This window comes from Bos javanicus, chromosome 4 (genome assembly GCF_032452875.1).
Source record: "Bos javanicus breed banteng chromosome 4, ARS-OSU_banteng_1.0, whole genome shotgun sequence".
Lineage (NCBI taxonomy): Eukaryota > Metazoa > Chordata > Mammalia > Artiodactyla > Bovidae > Bos > Bos javanicus.
Window position 1 is genome coordinate 57477265 of NC_083871.1, and position 22271 is coordinate 57499535.

The window sequence follows — 22271 nt, forward strand, 5'->3', positions numbered from 1 at the left end:
AAAGTCTGGTCTTTCAACTGGTGTTGACTTATCAGTTTTATTTTAAACACAGGGGGAAATACTTTTCATTTCTTCATCTGCTACTCTCAGCTTCCTTGGATAGTTTACTATAGTGGAGAGTCTTGAAGGCAGGAAATGAGACTTTCCTGCATGTGAACTAATTTACATTAAAGAAATACCTGTTGTTGCAGAAGAGGCTAATGTTAATTTGCTTTAGTATATAAACATAATATATACACATTATAGAGAATTTTAATAATATGGGAAAGAATAAAGAAGAAAGTAAAAATCCCTTGACTGCCAGTAAATACTACTGTCATTATCTGTGTGCCTGCTGTTCATCTGACCTCTTTTCGTGATGATGTGTGTATATAATATTTCACATAAATGAGTTCATGTTATACTTAGTGTCTTCCCACTTTCTCTTAGGACAATGTCAAACACTATAGCTATATAATGTCCTCTTCAGTGATTGCAAGTGATTTTACTATATGCATGTCGAAGTTCATTTCTTTATTTTTTGTGGATGTTTAGGCTGTTTTCAGTTTTTCACTATTATAAAGAGTGGTGTACTGAAAATTCTAGATATCATTGTACCCAGGAAGTGGTGTCTCTGCATCAGAGGTATGTGTTTGCATAACACCTTGGTCCTTATTGCAATGTTGCTTTCAAGAAAGATTGTACCTATTTATGCTCCCAGGAGAGCATGGGAAATTCTGTGTTCCTGTACAGGATGGTTTTGGTTTTCTGAATCTTTGCCAGTCTGATAGGTTAAAGAGGCGATATTTTGTTTTTATTTGTATTGGCTTTATTATTAATGTGATTGAACATTTTTTATACCTCGGTATAACATCCATATTTTATTTTGCTTTCAGTCAACTGCCTTTCATGTATTTCACGTTACTCACTTTTCTCTCAGAACATTTGCCTTTTTAAAAAATAAGAATTGTGTGATTTTAGAGATATTACACCTTTGGGATTAATATATATTGCAATTTTTAATATCATGCTGATTATTTTATAATCTTATTTATGAGATGTTTTGATTTTTATGAAGTGAAATCCATCAATCTTTTTTATGTTTCCTGGATTTGTAAAATGTTTAAAAATGCCTATTTCTACTCCTAAAAGACTGTCTGCCTTTATTTTCTTTTATTGCATTTGTGTTTATTTCTTATATTTAATCTTTGAATTATCTGGAATTTATCTTTTTATGATGAGTAAAATGAATATCCGCCTTTTTTTTCTCCCTCCAAACCCTGATTATTTAACATCATTGGTTAATTTAAGCTCCTCTCTATCAGTGTGAAAGTCTTTATCATATACCCAATTTCTTTGTGTCTTTGTATTTATTTCTGGGTTTACTATTACGTTAGTTATTTCTGTAAAATAAATTACCTCCAAACTCAGTGGCTTTAAACGTTTATTCTCTTTCATAGTTTCCACAGGTGAGAAATTTGGGAGCAGCTCAGCTCCACAATTCCAGCTCATGATTTCTTTTAAGGTTGAGGTTAAGATTTCAACTGGAACCACTGTCATATGAGGGCTTAACTGAGGCAGGAGGGTCTGCCTTACAGGTGGCTCACTCCCATGTCTGGCCAGAGGGTGCTGGCTCTTGCAGGGAGGGGGCCTCAGTTGTTCTCTGATTGAACTTTTGCTAGGTCTGGCTGTCCTCTGGACCTGGTGCTAGCTTGCCTAGAGGTAGTCATCAAGCAGAGAGAGGCAAGAGAAAGCTACCTTTTTTTTGACTAGCTTCAGAAGTCACACAACATCAGTTCAACCACATTCTCTTTGCTAGAAGCAAGTCTCTTTCTAAGACCAACCCACTCTTAAAAAGATGGGAATTGGATTACTCATTTTGAAGGGAGACCTGACAAGGAATTTGCAGGAATATATCTAGACCCCCATAGGTCCCTTGACAGTTCCATTTATGTATTTGGCTTGTCGTTTAGTTGCTAAGTTGTGTCTGACTCTTGCAACCCCGTGGACTGTAGTCCGCCAGGCTTCTCAGACCATGGGCTTTCCCAGGCAAAAATACTGGAGTGGGTTGCCATTTCCTTCTCCAGGGCAGGGATCAAATCCATGCCTCCCTCTTGGCAGGCAGATTCTTTACCACTGAGCCACCTGGGAAGTCTTGTATTTGACTAACTACTTCTCTAATATCACAGTAATTCATTTAAAGAGTCTTATATTGAACTGATGGAATGTTCCGTAATACTCTGCTAAGCTATATTTGACAGCCATCAACTCTTACTGGTCAAGTATTTGGAAACAGATCCACAAAATAATAATTATAATAATGGAGGGCTTTTTAAATTGCTTTATTTCTCCACCTTCTGATAATTCTTTGGAATTATGTAGTAGGGGTCATTATAGTTCATTGCAGATCCGTGCTTACCTTATTAAATCATTTTTTTCCACACCTTTCCATATTTCTATGAGTAATTTTAAATACAGATACATTGTAACTTTAGGCCATTGCGTGTTAATGAAATTTCACAGATATCTGAAACAGAATCTTCTAATATACCAGCAAGGAAGCAGAATCAAAAGAAGGCATTTCTGTACCGGGAGCAATCTAAATAAGCATCTCAGCTCCATATGCTGTAATGTTCACCAGGGGCTTGTCATGATCCCTGGACTTTCTGTGCAGCAGACACTCGAGTCCATAGAGTGCTGTGCTCCATCTGCCTCAATCCCCAGGCTGTACAGGAGGAGCGTCTTTGTACTCTGACCTCTAGGCTGCCTTTAAAAAACAAAACAAAACATGTTGCCAGCTTGGCCTTTGTTGCCATTTCAACAAGTGTGTGTGCCTGAGGGTGCACTTATACTTAAAAGCTTAAAAGACCACAGCCACTTGCTCTCAAGACCTTGGTTACTGTTGCTCTCCATTTATATTGCGTGAATCTTCTTATCCGGCTGCATCTTTATCTGGTTCTGAGCTGGCACTGCCACTGTGTTAGCTCCCCGTGGACATGCAGCTGCTGTGGACTGGCTGTGGCAGCCTTCCAAAAATTGCCACCATAGTTTGGACAGGCTTTATTTTTGACAGACTAATCAGAGCCTTAATGTGCTTCCCCTGCTGTGGGAGCCTGTGTTTCTAATTTATATTTCTGATTCTCTGAAGAGTAGAATAAGTCCCTGGGCTGGCTGGCTGTTTGCTGGTTACCTTGTATTTCCTGGTCTCACATTTTTTTGTGACCTTCTCTTCCCATCTTTGGGGTCTGGTGGGCTTGGCTACCTTAAGAAACTTGCCTACATCCTCTTTCCAATTCTGATCAAAGGAAAAGTCATTTAAAAAAATGGAGTATAGTTGCTTTACAATGTTGTGTTATTCTCTGCTGTACAATGAAGTGAATCAGTTATATGTATACGTATATACCTTCCCTCTTGGGCCTGCCTCCCACCCCCAGCCCCCATCCCACCCATCTAGGTCATCGCAGAGCACCGAGCTGAGCTCCCTGCACTATACAGCAGGTTCCCACTAGTTACCTAGTTTGCACATGGTAGTGTATTAGAGAAGGAAATGGTAACCCTCTCCAATATTCCTGCCTGGAGAATCCCATGGACAGAGGAGCCTGGTGGGCTACAGTCCATGGGGTTGCAAAGAGTTGGACACAACATCTCTTGATGTGAATTTGAGTTAGAAGGAAATGGCAACCCACTCCAGAATCCCATGGACGGAGGAGCCTGGTAGGCCACAGTCCACGGGGTCCCAAAGAATTGGACACGACTGAACGACTTCACTTTCACTTTCTAGTTAAAGAAAGCAACGTATTTGAGGCATGGTGGGGAGATGGGGTCAGAATAGGATTTTCATGAGACCCTAATAGCATATTTGTTTTAAAAAATCGCCTTTTCTGTCCAACCCATTGGAGACTCTTGTACCATATAAAAACAGGGCAGAAACAGAGGTATTGTGAAAAGTAACTAGCATAAATGAGTATGACGTAGTAGTAGACAGTAGGACAGCTGTGCTCTAGGAAATATGTGTCACATGGTGTTTCTGGGGCCATTTCCCCATCACCCATATTATTGCCTGACACTTACTTTCTAATATTCTTGTTTATCTTGTGTCCTTCTTCTTATACATTCTCAGTGTCATTATTTTTTCCTTATTTCCCTTTCTCACTTTTATTTCTTAGTTTTAATTTTTGAAGGGTTTTGAGATTTTGCTTTTGAGAGGCATGCTTTTTCCTTTTACAGGCTTGCTTAACTTTTTAAAAGCCAATTGCATTCACAGCTTAAATGCTAAATAATGTGGTATTTTCTTTTTAGCTGTTCAGCAAGTATTCTGATGCAGGAAATAAGTTCTTTAGCTAATTCAAAATATTATTGCTTTAGGAATAAATAGGCTTATGGTGAAATAGTCCAAAGTCCTCTAATTACTTTGTTTGGGTTGTGGATAAGTACCTGGTCTGTTTCATTTACACATATATTTAAGTTGCCACATTGTTACCTTAACATCCACATTGCCTTTAGCTTCTTCTTAATGACAGCAGTTATGCTTTTCTATTAAATTGGAAAAAAATATATAGAGTGCAGTGTTGAAATCTCAGTTTTGTGGTTATTACAGTTTAAATCTTACCTAGCTTCTCCTTCCTAATGGTTATCACTTAATAGGATTTTTCTCATTCCATAAAGAACTATTTGCTGTCCTGTTAATTTTTATGGTAAACTGTTTTTTGCAGAATTTATGGCATCTTAATAACTGAAATTTGTGATTGGGCCTGAGTTGTAAATGCAGTCAAATGGTGTCTATGTGGAGTTAAAGGATAAGGATAATCCGTAGGATTAGGGTGGCCTGAGCCAGCTCTTAGAGAGGGCAACTGTTGTGACTTTGTTTTATGTGGTTTCCAAAAATATTGAAGTGATGAAGATTTTCCTATTGCTAAGAAACAAAGCAAAACAAAATAAAAAATAAGTATTAAACCCAGTCTTATCCCTCACTGCTCTTAATATATCTCTTGTTCCCTGGTTTGGCCAGCATTCACACTATCTCAGTAGGCCCATATGTACCTTTACTCTCATAATCACATTTTCCTGTTGCCTGAGACATTTACTAAGTGTAATTTATACTTATTTTATTTTTCAACATTTCAATGAAAAATTTTAAGCATACGGAAAAGTTTTGAGAATTTTATAGTGAACATTCCTAAACCTGCCACCTACATTCTAATTTGTTTTTTTTTTCTTTAAAGCTTCTTTCATGACTTTTTTTCTTCCAATTCCATCTCTTATCTTTCTTTTCTTTTTTTCCAGTATCTAATATATAATTTATTCCTGTGGTCCAATTTTGTTGCTAAGTCATATATTTTTTATATTCTGCTTAAAAATAATCCTCAAGACACCTAATGCATTGCTGGTGTTGGCAGTCAAAATTCTTATTAATTGGCTGGTGTTAGGAACTATGATCATCCTTAACCCATCAAATCTTAGAAAAAGATCAGGTTCAAAGCTGAAGAAAACTATCATTCTGGATATTAGGTGTCCCATTATTTAGAAGATAGGCTTTATTGGTTTAATTATAAGTAATGGACATTCTTAAGTTTCTTGCCCTTTTTAAATTTGTCATTGTTAGTCCTCTTCTTTGGACATGGCTAATGCTTTTATCTGAAGAAATACCTTTAATTTGATTATCTCACCATTGTTCTCTAATACATTGCGCACATAATATGCTAGTTTTTATGGGTGTTTTCTTTCTTCGTGCAAATGCTTACTAAAACACACACACACACACACACACAATATGAACATTTTGAATATCTGAAACACCCTACAAGGTTTCTTATTTGAAAAACTTGTGGCTTGGAAAGATGAAGTAATTTGCCCAAATTCACATGATTGGATTATGATTTGACCTGAGATCTGTTTCCCAGGTTGCGCTAGTAGTAAAGAACCTGCCTGCAAATGCAGGAGACATGAGAGACTCAGGTTAAATCCCTGGGTCAGGAAGATCCCCTCTAGTAGGAAATGGCAACTCACTCCAGTAGTCTTGCCTGGAAATCCTATGGACAGAGGAACCTGGTGGCCTACTGTCCATGGGGTCGCAAATAGTTGGACATGACTGAGTGACTGAGCACGGTTGGATTCACTCACCTTCCTACTGAGTTTCCCTGTTTGGTGACGCTGTCTCTGCAGAGCACTGCCAGCCTCAGCTCCAACAAAGGCAGAAGGAGAGGTGGGGGTAAATGCATGAGGTTTGCAAGTGGAAGGAGTCCTTCTCCAAACTCAGGAAGCTTATAGGAAATTGCATTTCTTATTGATTTCTGATGGTGTTCTCTCTCTACATCAGTGTAGTACAACATGCCCTTGGAGTTCATTTGCATTTTAATATTTCTGACTTAAAATTTCACCTCTCTTAGCATCCAGGTGTTCATCACTCTCCAGTAGACAATTATAATTATCTCTGTCAGAGAAGTGGTTTTAGGTCAAAATAGAGGACCTTTATCTTTATCAGTCTACCAGTGTGGACTTTTAAAGTTGGGTTTCTTTGCCAGAACATGATTCACTTTATGTCTAACCCCATTATATTTCTCCCTTTTATTACTTTTGACAGTTTTTCATTCTTTATTTTTGGTTGCCATTTCATTCCTTCTGAGAATTTTTGACTTAAACTGTACATATAAGTTACACAGTTCAAAGATAAATAATTTGATGCTGGAGTTCACATTTGTAAAGATTACTGATTATCTTTTTGTTTGATCTTCAAAAGATATCTTTTAGAAAATAAAAAAGCCAGACACACAGAGGGGGAAAATATGTGCCAAACATGTTATCTGATAAAAGACTTGTATCTATCTATATATATATATATAAAACGATATATATACACATGGTCTTCCCTGGTGGCTCAGATGATAAAAAAATCTGCCTGCAATGTGGAAGACCTGGGTTTGATCCCTGGGTTGGGAAGAAGCCCTGGAGGAGGGCATGGCAACCCACTCCAGTATTCTTGCCTGGAGAATCCCCATGGACAGAAGAGCCTGGCAGACTACAGTCCATGGGTTCATAAAGAGTCAGACATGACTGGGCGACTAAGCGCGCGCGCACGCACACACACACACACACACACACACACACACACACACACACATCCTTACAACTCAATAAGAAGACAAACCAATTACAAAATTTGCAGAAAATCTGAGCAGACACTTTAATAAAGGCAAGACTTCCTACTAAGCTCATGAAAAGATGTTTGACATTATCAGTTATTAGGGAAATGCCAGTCAAAACCACAATTAAATACCATACTGCATGCTCATTTGAATGGTCATAATCTAAAGGACTAAGAATGCTCAGTGTTGGCTAGGATCCAGAGAAGCCAAAAACCTTCATATATTGCTAGTGAAAATGTAAAATGATACAATCACTTTAGAAAACAGTTTGGCAGTCCTCAAAATACTAAAAATACACTTTTCATATAACCAAGCAATTCCACTCCTAAGTAACTACTCAAGAGAAATGAAAGCATATATTCACACAAGGACTTGTATGCAGAGACTTACAGTAGCCTTATTCACAATAGCTCAAAACTGGAAACAATCCAAATGTCCCATCAGCTGATGAACAGGTAAATTATGACATACCAATACAATGAAATGTTGTTTAGCAATAAAAAAATGAACTACTTATAAATGCAACAACATGGATGAACCTCAGAAATATTGTGTTAAATAAAACAAGCCAGACCAAAAAAAAAAAAAAAAAAAAAAACTACTAAAATTTCTTTAAAATGCACATCTCTTAGAGAAGAGAGCAGTATATTCCTGGGACTTGGATGGAAATGGGAACTGGCCTTCAGATAGGCATGGGTGAATTTATGGGGGTGACAGAATACTCCAAAAATGTATTGTGATGATTCCACAACAGCATAAATTTGCTAAAAATCTTTGAAATGTATACACTTACAGTGGGTGAATTTTATGGTATGTAAATAATATCTCAAGGAAGCTACTAAAAAATATTTCCCTCTAAAATGATTTCCTTTTTTGGGCTAGTGGTTCTCCAATGAGGGTGAATGAGGATTGTGGACAGGGAGGAAGACCAGAGACAGCATATTAGAATCATCTAAGAATTTTTTTTAACACACATGTATTTGTTCTTCCCTATAGTATAATACTAGAGATCACAGAATATCACCATGTATTATGAGGGGCGGGTAAAGAATCCTCCTGCAGTGTAAGAGATACAGGAAACTCGGGTTCGATCCCTGAGTTGGGAAGACCCCCTGGAGAAGGAAATGAATACCCACTCCAGTATTCTAACCTGAAAAAAATCCCATGCACAGAGGAGTGTGGCAGACTATAGTTCATACAGTCACAAAGAGTTGGACACAACTGAGTGACTAAGCACACATATATAATTTGCAGTGCTCCTCTAGATAATTCTGATATACATGATCCACACATCTACCCTTGAGAATCTCCTCTTAATCAGGTTGAGTCCCAGGAGTCTATGTTTTCCATAAGCAAGACAGGTGACTTTTGTGATCATTTAAGTTTAAGAAACTCTGCCCATGTTGTACAATGCTAAGAACTTTCAGCATTGTGGCAGAGCACAGTGGAATAAATGTTACTCTGGGAAAATCTATTTTCTGACCCTTTTAAAATCACATCTACCCAGATACTGGGAGCAGCCAATACCTAGCAATTTTAATGAATTAAACCAATAATTAAGACTCCAAATTACTCCACTTTTGGTAGGGATTCTGGTTCATTGAAAGGAATCTGTCTGAACTCAATACCAAAAAGGCCAACCATTTTGTTACGATTATAACTTATTAATATTCATGAAATGTGTTAGCTGTGAGATGTGTGCTTGCATGCTCACTTATGTCCAACGCTTTGTGACTCCAGGCTCCTCTCTTCAGGGGATTTTCCAGGCAGGAACACTGGAGTAGGTTGCCATTTCCTAGCTATGAGATAATCTGCTATATTTGTGCCTAGTTGTGGTCTCTTGGGTTGAAAACTCTTGGGTCTCTACTTTCCCTTTTAAAAAGTAATGTCTTTTCCTGTGAAGCATTTTGTCATTCCTGAGTTGATAGAAGTCTCCCATTCTTGGAAGAATGCAGGAAACAGAAAACAGAGCATTTGCAGTCACCTTCAATGGCTTTATTTTCCTGATTGTCAAGTTGGCCAAAAAATTAGATTGCTAGAGATGATGGCTAAATGTTCCTATTGTTTTTAGAAAAACACAGTTTTGTAGGAGAGAAAACATGGGAACTTCAAAAAAAAATTAAAGTGCTGTTGCTATCCATCGAGGGGTCACTGCCAGTGCTATGCATGTCAACAAGGTTCCTGTCCAGTAAACTGCCTGAAATCCCTATCATTGTTCAGCATTGTGGAGAAAACCTTAAGCATTAATTATCTATTTTTATAATACATTATTTGTTTATAATCTGAAAGGAGGAAGTTAGCTCCCCAATTTTTTTCTAGATTAGGATCCATCGATTACTTTCCTAGATCTGCTTCTAGTGGAATCAAAATTGTTCTCATTCATCAGTTATTATTTTTTCCCTCATTTAGTTCAGATGCCTCCTGCCTCCTAACATGCATGCTTAGGCTCTGTTTGCAGAGTGAGGTTATTGGTATCAGGAGCTCCTGGAGAGATTCATGGAGGAGGGTAGCCTGATCATGTGTGGTCATCTACTAATTTCTTGTGATCTTGTCGCAGGCCCTTTGGGAAGGAACTGTGACTCTGCGTGCCTTTTTACTCTTGGTATCTTAGTGAGACATAGGGAGGCCTTGCATGCTGCAGTCCATGGGGGTCACAAAGAGTTTGACGTGACTTAGCAACTGAACAACAACAAAATCTTAGCATAGTGAGTAGCACAAAGTAGGCACTTAATAAGAATGAAAATGTAAGCTGCACATACCAGGGATCACACCTTCCTGTTGTGCATTGTATGTGCCCCTTAGCACAGTTACATAGTAGGTGATCAAAAAAATATATAATGACTGAATCAGGAATTTAGTGTCAGATTTGTTTGGATCCCTGCTCTTGTATTTTCTGACATTTGTAGTTTGATATACAGTTTGAATTTACAAATAAATTTTGATTTTGTTATCCAAATGTGTGGGCTGATTTCTATGATTGAAAGGTTACATTTTGTATAAGATACTGCTTTGTCATTTATTGTTTTTCTCTTACCTCCAAACCTGCCACACAGTTTTAAAAGAGTTTTTATAATTAGGATGACTTGAGGTATATTTATTCATTTGGTTGCTATGGGTGAGTGATTAGTGACTTTGTATAAGATGAAATGTATGGGAATTTAAGAATGATTTTGGATGAATTCATGCATGATCAAACCATAACACGTTGTGAGAAGAAAGGTATTTAGAGTGAAGGTCATTAGGCAGTTGAGGTCAGTAATGCCAAAAAAAATTTTACTTGCAGGTAGTATATAGTATATAGAGTGGCAAATATGATTTCAACGGGATCTGAAAGCTTATTTAAAAATATTCTGTTTAGGTACTTCAGCAGCGAATCAGGTATGCCTACTATTTAAGCAGTAATTTTCTCAGGAGCAATGTTTTGAACCTAAATGACTTGCATGGTTACTGGAAGAATGAGGTTACTGATAAAAATTATTCCTTTTTTGCTTGGGATATCACATTATTATTGTTTTAAAGGAAATTTTCTCAGAGAAAGCAGATGCTCAGTGCTTATTAGTATGGTAGTTTTAAATATTTAAGATGTGAACAAAAGACCAGATCATCCCAATGATTCTTTATAGGAAAGGAAATGCATTAACTTTACCAAAATGTGAATGCCATAGCACTTTAAACATTTTATTTAATATAACTTGACATAGAAGTGTAATGCTCATTTCTTCCTTTGTGTATAGCTTTAGTATTTTAATGATAGAAGTCCCAAAGAGGGTTTTATTATTATGAATTAAAGGTGTCATTCACAATTCAGGTAGGACAAGACTGTACTGAGACTTTTGGTTTGAGCCTCTGAAAATAATGGCCCCTAATCTGCAAGAGAGCTTTTTTTTCCCCTGTGCTTGGGCAGAGTCTGCATACCCTCAATAGATACACTTCCCACACAATTTTCATGGCAAATAGAAGGGGAAAAAATGGAAGCAGTGACATTTTGTTTTCTTAGGCTCCAAAATCATTGCAGATGGTGACTACAGCCATGGAATTAAAAGATAATTGCTACTTGGAAGGAAAGCTATGGCAAACTTAAACAACTATTAAAAAGCAAAGACATCTCTTTACCGACAAAAATCCAAATAGTCAAAGCTGTGGTTTTTCCAGATGTCATGTACAGTTCTGAGAGTTGGCCCATAAGGAAAGCTGAATGCCGAAGAATGGATGCTTTTGAAAAGTGCTGGAGAAGACTTTTGAGAGTCCCTTGGACAGCAAAGAGATCAGTCAATCCTAAAGGAAGTCAACCCTGAATATTCATTGGAAGGACTGATGCTAAAGCTGAAGCTCCAATACTTTGGCCACCTGTTGTGAAGGGTCGACTCATTGGAAAAGACCCTGATGCTGGGAAAGATTGAAGGCAGGAAGAGAAGGGGGCAGCAGAGGATGACATGGTTGGATGGCATCACTAATTCAATGGAATGAGTTTGAGCAAACTCCAGGAGATGGTGAAGGACAGTGAAACCTGGCATGATGTAGTCCATGGGGTCACAGAGTCAGACGTGACTTAGTGGCTTATCAGCAAGAACAGCAACAGTAGAAAAATATTCGTCCTGAGTTGTGCAGGAGATGGTAGCAGTGCTTGGGTCAGCAGTGGAATTGTGAGCCTGAGAAGGGAAAGGGCAGTGGCTTTAGGGCCTTACTTGTATTTAATATGTCCCTTCACATAATCTGCACTAGTTCCAACTTTATCTCTGCTTCCCTTTGTAACTAGTTGTATAATAAAAGTCTTTTTTCCTTTCAACATTAAAAAAAAACAATTCTCAAGCCTAAAAGGCAACATAATTTCTCTTCTTGGTCAATAATAACCTAAGTGCCTTTATTTTAGTATCTTCTCAAAGACTTGGAGAAACAATAAAAAAATACATAGGAATATAGAATGACAGCCCTGGAAAGAATGTTAGAAATTGAATCCGACCCCTTACTATTTTTTTTGGCTGCTCTGGATCTTAGTCGCCATATGTGGGATTTTAGTTGCGGCATGTGGGATCTACTTTTCAGATCACGGAACAGTGTGAAGTATTGTTTCATGAGAGTTTTTAAATGATTTTATATTGTATATCTATCTGTCTTTATATCCCGTGCACTTAGCATTGGTGTTTAGCAGGCAATAAATGTTTACTGAATTAAACATTAGCATATTAAAGTTTGTATATATACGAAACTGAATTTCTTATAGTTTCTTAAATAACTTACGTTTTATTTTGCTCTGAGGTCTTTATGCACACTGCTGCTTTTGCCCAAAGTGCCCAGGTCTTACCTCGAATGCCTTTTCCTTTTGGACACATTTCTTTTCTTTTTTATTTATTTATTTAAATTTTATTTTATTTTTAAACTTTACAAATTGTATTAGTTTTGCCAAATATCAAAATGAATCTGCCACAGGTATACATGTGTTCCCCATCCTGAACCCTCCTCCCTCCTCCCTCCCCATACCATCCCTCTGGGTAATCCCAGTGCACTAGCCCCAAGCATCCAGTATCGTGCATCGAACCTGGACTGGCAACTCGTCTCATACATGATATTATACATGTTTCAATGCCATTCTCCCAAATCTTCCCACCCTCTCCCTCTGCAACAGAGTCCATAAGACTGTTCTATACATCAGTGTCTCTTTTGCTGTCTTGTACACCGGGTTATTGTTAGCATCTTTCTAAATTCCATATATATGCGTTAGTATACTGTATTGGTGTTTTTCTTTCTGGCTTACTTCACTCTGTATAATAGGCTCCAGTTTCATCCACCTCATTAGAACTGATTCAAATGTATTCTTTTTAATGGCTGAGTAATACTCCATTGTGTATATGTACCACTGCTTTCTTTATCCATTCATCTGCTGATGGACATCTAGGTTGCTTCCATGTCCTGACTATTATAAACAGTGCTGCGATGAACATTGGGGTACACATGTCTCTTTCCCTTCTGGTTTCCTCAGTGTGTATGCCCAGCAGTGGGATTGCTGGATCATAAGGCAGTTCTATTTCCAGTTTTTTAAGGGATCTCCACACTGTTCTCCATAGTGGCTGTACTAGTTTGCATTCCCACCAACAGTGTAAGAGGGTTCCCTTTTCTCCACACCCTCTCCAGCATTTATTGCTTGTAGACTTTTGGATCGCAGCCATTCTGACTGGTGTGAAATGGTACCTCATAGTGGTTTTGATTTGCATTTCTCTGATAATGAGTGATGTTGAGCATCTTTTCATGTGTTTGTTAGCCCTCTGTATGTCTTCTTTGGAGAAATGTCTATTTAGTTCTTTGGCCCATTTTTTGATTGGGTCATTTATTTTTCTGAAGTTGAGCTGTAGGAGTTGCTTGTATATTTTTGAGATTAGTTGTTTGTCAGTTGCTTCATTTGCTATTATTTTCTCCCATTCTGAAGGCTGCCTTTTCACCTTGCTAATAGTTTCCTTTGATGTGCAGAAGCTTTTAAGGTTAATTAGGTCCCATTTGTTTATTTTTGCTTTTATTTCCAATATTCTGGGAGGTGGGTCATAGAGGATCCTGCTGTGATGTATGTCAGAGAGTGTTTTGCCTATGTTCTCCTCTAGGGGTTTTATAGTTTCTGGTCTTACGTTTAGATCTTTAATCCATTTTGAGTTTATTTTTGTGTATGGTGTTAGAAAGTGTTCTAGTTTCATTCTTTTACAAGTGGTTGACCAGATTTCCCAGCACCACTTTTTAAAGAGATTGTCTTTAATCCATTGTATATTCTTGCCTCCTTTGTCAAAGATAAGGTGTCCATATGTGCGTGGATTTATCTCTGGGCTTTCTATTTTGTTCCATTGATCTATATTTCTGTCTTTGTGCCAGACCATACTGTCTTGATGACTGTGGCTTTGTAGTAGAGCCTGAAGTCAGGTAGGTTGGTTCCTCCAGTTCTATTCTTCTTTCTCAAGATAGCTTTGGCTATTCGAGGTTTTTTGTATTTCCATACAAATTGTGAAATTATTTGTTCTAGCTCTGTGAAGAATACCGTTGGTAGCTTGATAGGGATTGCATTGAATCTACAAATTGCTTTGGGTAGTATACTCATTTTCACTATATTGATTCTTCCGATCGATGAACATGGTATATTTCTCCATCTATTAGTGGGGGACACATTTCTTAATCACATTCTAATGGATGCACTTCCTTGCCCCAGGCACATTGGCCCTTTTCAGTGCTATTTTCCCTTGGAAATACTTGTCTAAAGGCAATCTTCCCTGGCACTTTGTAACTCCTTGACAGCAAGGACTGTGTCTGCTTTTCATTTGTGTATCTCTAGCATCCAGCCCATGACCTTGTACTTATTAGAGTTTTGAGGAATTGAATTATGAGCACGTTTTTAGTACTTTGGAATGTAATCCAAGGAAATAATGAAATAGCAGTGCTTGAATAGGTCACAACTACCTCAACACTTTTCTCATCTCTTCTCCTCTCCCCAATCCTTGCCCATCCATTTTCATTTCTGTCTGTTTAACCTCCAAAATGCATATGTGAAGTTTGCCCATTTTGATCCATTTCCATCACCACCACCACCACCGCCACCAACGCTACAATCCATCCTACCATCATCTCTTGCTCTAGCCCACTAGAATAATCTGGTCTTCCTGTATTTATCTAGTCCCAGTCAAGAAATAGAACGGACTGAAATTATAGCCTATCACATAGTATGAATCAGTATTATTTTGAGAAACTGGTAAACAAACTGGTCATTTATCTTCCCCAACCAGGAGGTTCTTCATCTGTTGGACTGTGTTTAGCTCCATTTTGGTCTTGTAGGGTAGCATCTCTTGATCTCTCACTATTTTGTTTTTCATTGCATAAGACCATTAAAGGACTGCATTAGCCCTAGAAAGTCTGAAAATTAACCAAGTGGTTACAGGGCTAAGTGAGGGTTGATAATTATCTGTATTGAATTCACATGCAGTGTGATATTTTTTCTTGATTTCTCATATATTTCATGGTTATATTAGGATAAATTTGGCTGCCATAACATAGGCCCCATAACATTGATTTAAACATGATGGAAAGTGATTAATCTCTTAAACAACTTGAACATAAGCAACACAGGGCAGTTACAGTGCTTCCATGGTGCTGGAGACCTAGGATCCTTCTGTTTTATTGCTTTGCCATCTTTAACTTGAAATGGCTACTCCTCTTCCTACAAACACCATCACAAGTGTCACAACATGGGAACAAAAGGGAGGACGTAATTCTTCTAAGGCACAGTGTTTCTGCTTATATGCTGTTCATCAGTCCTAGTCACATGGTCATACTTAGCTTCAAGGGAGGCTGGGCAGCCATGTGTTTCCCCAAAACTTCTATTACTGCAGAAGAGGACAGGTATCAGGGCTTAAGGAGCATCTGCACCATAGTCAGCAACAGAAAAGGATTTACTTTTGGAATGCTTATTTTTTTCTAACATTGCTTTGTGAGGAGAAGTTTTCTATTGAAATTATTAAGCTACTTGACCTGTGGGAAATAATTCACCTGAGTTATTGTATTTGACTTTGGGATTTCAAGTCAGATATATTTCAGTGGTTATAGGGATGAGTATTGGAGAAGGAAATGGCACCCCACTCCAGTACTCTTGCCTGGAAAATCCCATGGACGGAGGAGCCTGGTAGGCTGCAGTTCATGGGGTCGCAAAGAGTTGGACACGACTGAGGGACTTCACTTTCACTTTTCACTTTCATGCATTGGAGAAGGAAATGGCAACCCACTCCAGTATTCTTACCTGGAGAATCCTGGTGACAGAGGAGCTTGGTGGGCTGCTGTCTGTGGGGTCACACAGAATTGAACACGACTGAAGTGACTTAGCAGCAGCAGCAGCAGGAATGAGTATGAAACATATTGAGATGAGGTTGCTTTTTCTTAACTCTTATTTTTCTTTTTTAATAACAACATATATATATATAGATATTTATTTTTGTCCATTACTTAATCACAGTGGAAAAGCATCTTATATTGATATTTTCCTTGGATGTGAGTCACAATTTTTTTTTTTTTTTTACTTTACAATATTGTATTCGTTTTGCCATATCAACATGAATCTGCCACGTGTGTACATGTGTTCCCCATCCTGAACCCTCCACCTGCCTCACTCCCCATACCATCCCTCTGGGTTTTTCTTGCACTGTTTTTTATGTTTTCTTTTTTTACCTTTCTTGGGGCTAATCTCATATTTGTTTTTATTGTGCTTTTAGGCATGGCGCAGTCCCAAGGCTGGGTGAGAAGGTACTTCAAGGCCTTTTGTAAAGGCTTCTTTGTGGCGGTACCTGTGGCAGTGACTTTCTTGGATCGAGTTGCCTGTGTGGCAAGAGTGGAAGGAGCATCTATGCAGGTAAAACTGATATGACTCCTTTCTTTGAAATACACGTTTGGTTGTTTCTCAAGCACTAGAAATGAGATTTCTGTATATTGTCTCCATGCTAGAAACTGAAAGGTTTTTGAAAGGCCTTGAATGAAATTTTAACGTTACTAAATATCTTTATAAGGTCTTCTAGTGCAGTCATATTATAAGCAATGGTGAATAAAAATAATTCTCTGATAGTTCTCTATATCTATAGTTTATCACCCCCCTCCTTAGGAATGATAAATTGAGATTCTAAAGAAATTTTACAAAATAATACCACTTTCTGTGGCTGTGGCCTGAGATTTTAAGTTTTTTTTTTTTTTTCAATTATCCATATATGACTGAGATCACATTTATGAGTTCAGTTGCAGGATGAATTTGTCTCCAATTCAGTTACCTGATTGTTTTACACTCTCACACATGCACTCACACATTTATGCGCACACAGAATTCTGATAGGTGGAAAAGTCTACAGCACTGATTTCAGATATTCTAGTATGTTCTTTAAGCATGTTGCTGATTAAGAAGATTAAATGCCATTTACATTGGAAGAATTTTGGAGTGGAGATTTCCAAAAGTTATACGCAAGTAGTCTCCAGTAACTCAGAGAAAACTTGATTATTCTAATGCTGATGTCTGAAACCTAGCTGTTTCAGTAAGTTTATCAACTAAGAAGAATTTGCATTTTGTAATATAATTTGTTTTCTTCCATTATTTTGTGTATTAAGTTTAAGCATTTTACTAAATATTTCTATAAAACAAATAAAATGAATGTATAAACTTCTAAGAGTTTAAAATGATACAGAGAGTAACCAGCTTACTTTCCACCCCCTTTTTTAGTCTTTAAACTAGGTGAGGGCATAGACATCAGCTTTAAAGAGTTAGAATGAAATTGCTTTGTTAAAATTGTAACTATTGTGCTGATAATCAGGTCTCTTCCTGAGTTCAGGTGCTTAGTGAGATCCTGAGTGAGTGCTTTTGGGGTGAAACTAGGGTTCTAAAGCATGGCTGCCTGAATATTTACTTACTGACTTGTGCTTCCATCATTTGAGAATGATGGGGGCCTTCTCTTGGGTTGGGGCTCCCGAGTTAAACCCTGTCTCTCACTTTCACTCTAGAGTGGGTCATCAGCTCCAAGCAAACTGGTCACTTACTTTGAATGCAGAAATATTGTAGTGCATGGGTACAGCAAACAAAGGAGAGGGATTTCTAAGTGTATGGCTTTATTCCTAAATGCAGTTTAATACATTTAACAGGGATGGGTTTTACATTTCCTTCCTCTTTAATTTTAAATTCCTAGTAGCCTCATCTTAGACCCAATTCTTTGGGGAAATTAAACCTTCTTTGTTGAGCTTTTGAATCAGATTCCTCATTTGAGATTAAAACTGCCTTCTCCACAGCCATCCAAATTCCTTTTGGACCCTTTCATCCCTTTGAACCCATCGACAGGTACTATTTTTTTATAACAAATAATCACACAAATAATGACTTTTTTCCAGTTTTGTTAGTGCTGTCTTATTACACAACCCTCACTATCCTGAGATGGAATTTTTCCAGAACACAAAACCTCATAATCTTGGGTCTCATGATATTTCAGAGAATCATATGGCAATCATAGTATTGCAATCCTCATGCCTTTAGCCCAGTATATACCATGTTCATGACTTGTGCTCAGAGGGAAAAAAAACACAAGGATCTTGCCATTTTATGAAAACACAAAGCTTATCCCCAGTGAAGAAGACAATGAAGAAAGTCTTGAATATGCCAGATCTTGTCTTTTAAAGCCTTTAGATGACAAGATCTGTCATTTAAATGCCAGATCTGTTGATTAAATAGTAAGTTTATTGCAGATAACATTAGAATTTCTTACAGTATTCCTGGACCACTACCGCAAGAATCAGATTTGTTACCTTGTAGTTTGTTTGGTAGGATTTCCTTAGCTGTTGGTTAGAGAACAGTCTGAATTGACTTTGATCTACAGGGAAATTGACTGGAAGGCTTATGAGTACGTTGGTAGAAGGCAGGAATGTGGCAGTCATCAGGGACAACTGGAACCAGGGACTTGAATGCTGCCAGGATGCTCAGTCTTTTCTGTTTCAACATCTGCTTCTGTCAGCATCTTGGCTTAGTTCTCTAAGACCAGCTTTCGTCTTGACTCAGGGCACATGGCTGCTGGCAGCTCTCATGCCTTTAGATGCCCAATTTCTTTACCGTCTGAGGGAGATTTCTCCTTATGCCGTAATTTCACTTTGAAAAATCTTGAAGAAGGACTGTGATTGACTCAGCTTGGACCATATGCCCTGATCCATGCAAATACAGATCAACTTTGACCAGACAGTTAGGGTGCCATGATTGGCCTACCTTTGGACAGGTACACACCCCTAGCCTGTGGCTAGGAGGAATGAGAAAGCAACAACATATATTTGAATCACATTTTTCCTGTGGGCTTTCAAGGTGAGGTAGTGGTGATACTTCCCAGAAGAAGAGGAGGTGTTATTTTTGGAATAAAAGGGTAAAGGATATTCTGGGAAGAAATGAAAAAAAAATGTATGTTTATTATGGTTTTGTCTATATTATAAGAATTTTAGATTACTTTTGAAGATAATAGATAATTTGTTTACACTTTCATTAGATTTCACTGAATCATACTAAAATTATTTCGGACTAGAAAATGCAGTAATGATATATCATTATAAATTAATTCAGCATATTTGAAGATATCTTTGCTATGCTACAGCTTTGATGAACTGAACATATTTAGGCCATGGGGTTCAGAATTTTTGACAAAAAATTCAAAAAAATTCTTGTCTTCAAATTTCTGTAATGATGCAAGTACTAAATAGTTGGCAGGGTGTGTGGTACTCTCTGGAAATCCCTGAGCTTCCTGCAAGGCACACACCTGCTTTTATTGACTCTGAGGCCTGAAAATTATTCCCAGATTATTGCAGTTGGTTGATTTGTTGTGAACAGAAGGAGTATTCTGGATGTGTGGTGATGTCTTGTTATACCAAGGCTTAAAAGTGTGAAAGGAAGAGAGAGAAAACAATAGGCAAGAAAGAAAAATATGTGGAGAAGAGGAAGGAAAATAACATAGATCAGTTGGGTGACAGGGAAAATTAAACAGCTGAGACACTGAGCAGGAGACGAGAGTGGCACAAAGGATCAGTGATGAACAGTGATGCTCCAGTGAAGGAGCTCATGGCTCCTTTTGTGGAACCTTCCTTGGAATTGTACCCTTGAATGCTGACCCATCTCTGCTGCATATTTGTGTATCACACCATGAGATTGTCACCCAGCCATCCGTTCTCAATCTCAGTATTCATTGAAGGAATCTGTGTGCCATTTTGAGGGAACTCCTATTGGAATAGGTTATCAGTCTTCATTGGAAGGATTGATGCTGACACTGAAGCTCCAACACTTTGGCTACCTGATGTGAAGAGCTGACTCATTAGAAAAGACCCTGATGCTGGCAAAGATTGAAAGCAGGAGAAGGGGCAACAGAGGATGAGAGGTTGGATGGCATCATCGACTCAACTGACATGAATTTGAGCAAACTCCAGGTGACAATGAAGGTCAGGAGAGCCTGGCATGCTGTAGTCCATGGGGTCGCAAAGTGTCAGACCTGACTTAGTGACCGAACAACAACAACCAGTCTTGAGCGTCATTCATTGCATAGTACCTGAGTGCTCCTGTGTATTCAGGTAGAAAAACCATATGTAGTCATTTCTTTCATTTCAACTATATGAATAATTTTGTGACCCAGGGGGCATTTGCACATTTGCAGGTACGGACAATCATAAAGGCACTGCCAACTATGAGTTGGAATAGGGAATCGTTTATCAAATGGCTGATATGTGCAAAACTGCTCTTGAGGTATGGGAGTCAGATACAGATTCTGTATTCAAGGTCGTCTTGCTATAGCAGAGGTTTAAGAATTATTAATCCTAGATTATTGCTATATCTTCAGATGAGATTTGATATAGAAGATATCAAGCTGTCAGATATGTGGCCAGTGCCTAGTACATCCAGAAATGGAAAAAGAAAAAAAAAAGAAAAAAAAAACTTGTTTGCTTTAGCATACTATTTTAGAGAATGAACTTGGAAATTTTAATTTGAGACAGAATGGTACCAGAAAAATAATACCTTGAGCCCTTTTATAGTTCAACACTATTATTTTTACTGTGGCAACAAACATCCCCCAAATTTTAGTAGTTTATATAACATTTTTATTTCTTGCTCATTGGTTTGCAGACTGATTATAGTCACTCTGGGCTAAGGGTTTGGATCAGTCTGCTTCCTGTATCTCTCACTGTGGGCCCTCTGCTGAAGGAACAGTGACAGTCTGGGGTGTGTTCTTCTTGTGGGTGATAGTGGGACCCAGAGTGAATGAAGATGCTCAGAACATCTGAGAGCCTCCGTTCAGAATGTCTACTCTTCTGTCTACATTCCCTTGGTCGAAGCAAGTCACCCAGAAAAACCCAAAGCAATTAGATGGAAGTGTATTCCACCCATAGGGAAGTCATGGCAAGGTGAGGCGGGAAGGATGAATTGTGAATAGGTAGATATATCTACCACAGCCACTAGGATGCCAAAGATACATGCTAGATTTCAGAGGTAATATAAAAAGTTGTATTAACCTTTGAGTCTACCTAGAATAACCCTAATCTTTGTAGTCCAAGTCTGACAAAATTGTAATAGGTTGAAATTCTAAGTCACTGAATTCTGGAATGGATTGAAATAGCCCAGGGCCAATTGGATCTTTAAAGTGACTTCTTAAAAAGGTCACTCTGCAACTTATATACATGTTACTTAAGAAAATCCAAGAATTGAGAGTTTGAATTTCATTAAAAGTACATATAATGCCAATCTTTTGGAGTTTATTGAATAAATACTGTTATAGCAACCCTGGAAATTTGCTTTGAGTGACAAATTTTGCACTAGAGCTCTTTTTATGTCTTAAAAAAAATTCTGTTGGCTTGAGGTTTAATAGGAGAAACTCATTTTCAGGATTCTCTCTTATAAGAAATAATTCTTTACTTTTAAAATACTACTCAGTAGTTCTTTTTTGAGGTTAGGTTTTCCAGTATTAGTTTACAGTATGACTAGAAGGATAGGGGAGGTCCATCATGAGGAGTCACAGCTAGTTAAAGGTAAGTCATCAACACAAACAAGGTACATGATGTAATTCAATGGAAAATAGGATTCAGTTTATGAAATAGTTGATCCTTTCTGTTTTATCAAGTTATATAGGCATGTCTCTTTTACTGGATGAGATGTACCTTTAGCCATGCTCTGCACACACAGACATTGTTGGTTAATGATTATTCATACTGACCTCTTGCCCCTTCATGCCCATGAATCACTTCTACTGGCTGCTGAAAGGTTACCATGAAAGTAGATGCACTTTTTTTTTTTTTTCCCCAAGAAGCACCACATTACTCAACATTAATTTAACTCAGGAAGCAAAGGCTGATATTGCATACCGTTGAAACTACAGAGGGAATTTATGTTGGTGAGATGCAATTATTCAAATTAGAAGTTCAATCGCTTACAAAGGCTTTTAGAATAAAAAGGTGCCCTAGGAATAGTTTAATGACCTCACGCCAACGTTTTAGAATTTATTTGCGTAAGAATGCCTGAAGCAGGGTCACCGGTTCTCATAAAAGGTGTATGTCTTCTACATGCAAAATTAAGATGTAAGACTTAAAACAACAACTGAAAGAAACCATTTTGTGTCACTGTCCTGTTTTTGTTGCGGTTGCCACATAATT

The 22271-nt window shown here is 37.9% G+C and overlaps 1 protein-coding gene across 5 annotated transcripts in view; it reads left to right on the plus strand.

Annotated features, from left to right (window-relative positions):
• IMMP2L (inner mitochondrial membrane peptidase subunit 2) overlaps window positions 1-22271 on the plus strand; it is a 963981-nt gene that overhangs the window by 31223 nt on the left and 910487 nt on the right. For all 5 annotated transcript variants that reach the window (XM_061414102.1, XM_061414107.1, XM_061414104.1 and 2 more), the window contains exon 3: window positions 16352-16488. In XM_061414102.1, the coding sequence (XP_061270086.1) occupies window positions 16354-16488 (135 nt within the window). In that variant the 5' untranslated portion in view covers window positions 16352-16353. The remainder of the gene's footprint in view (window positions 1-16351; window positions 16489-22271) is intronic.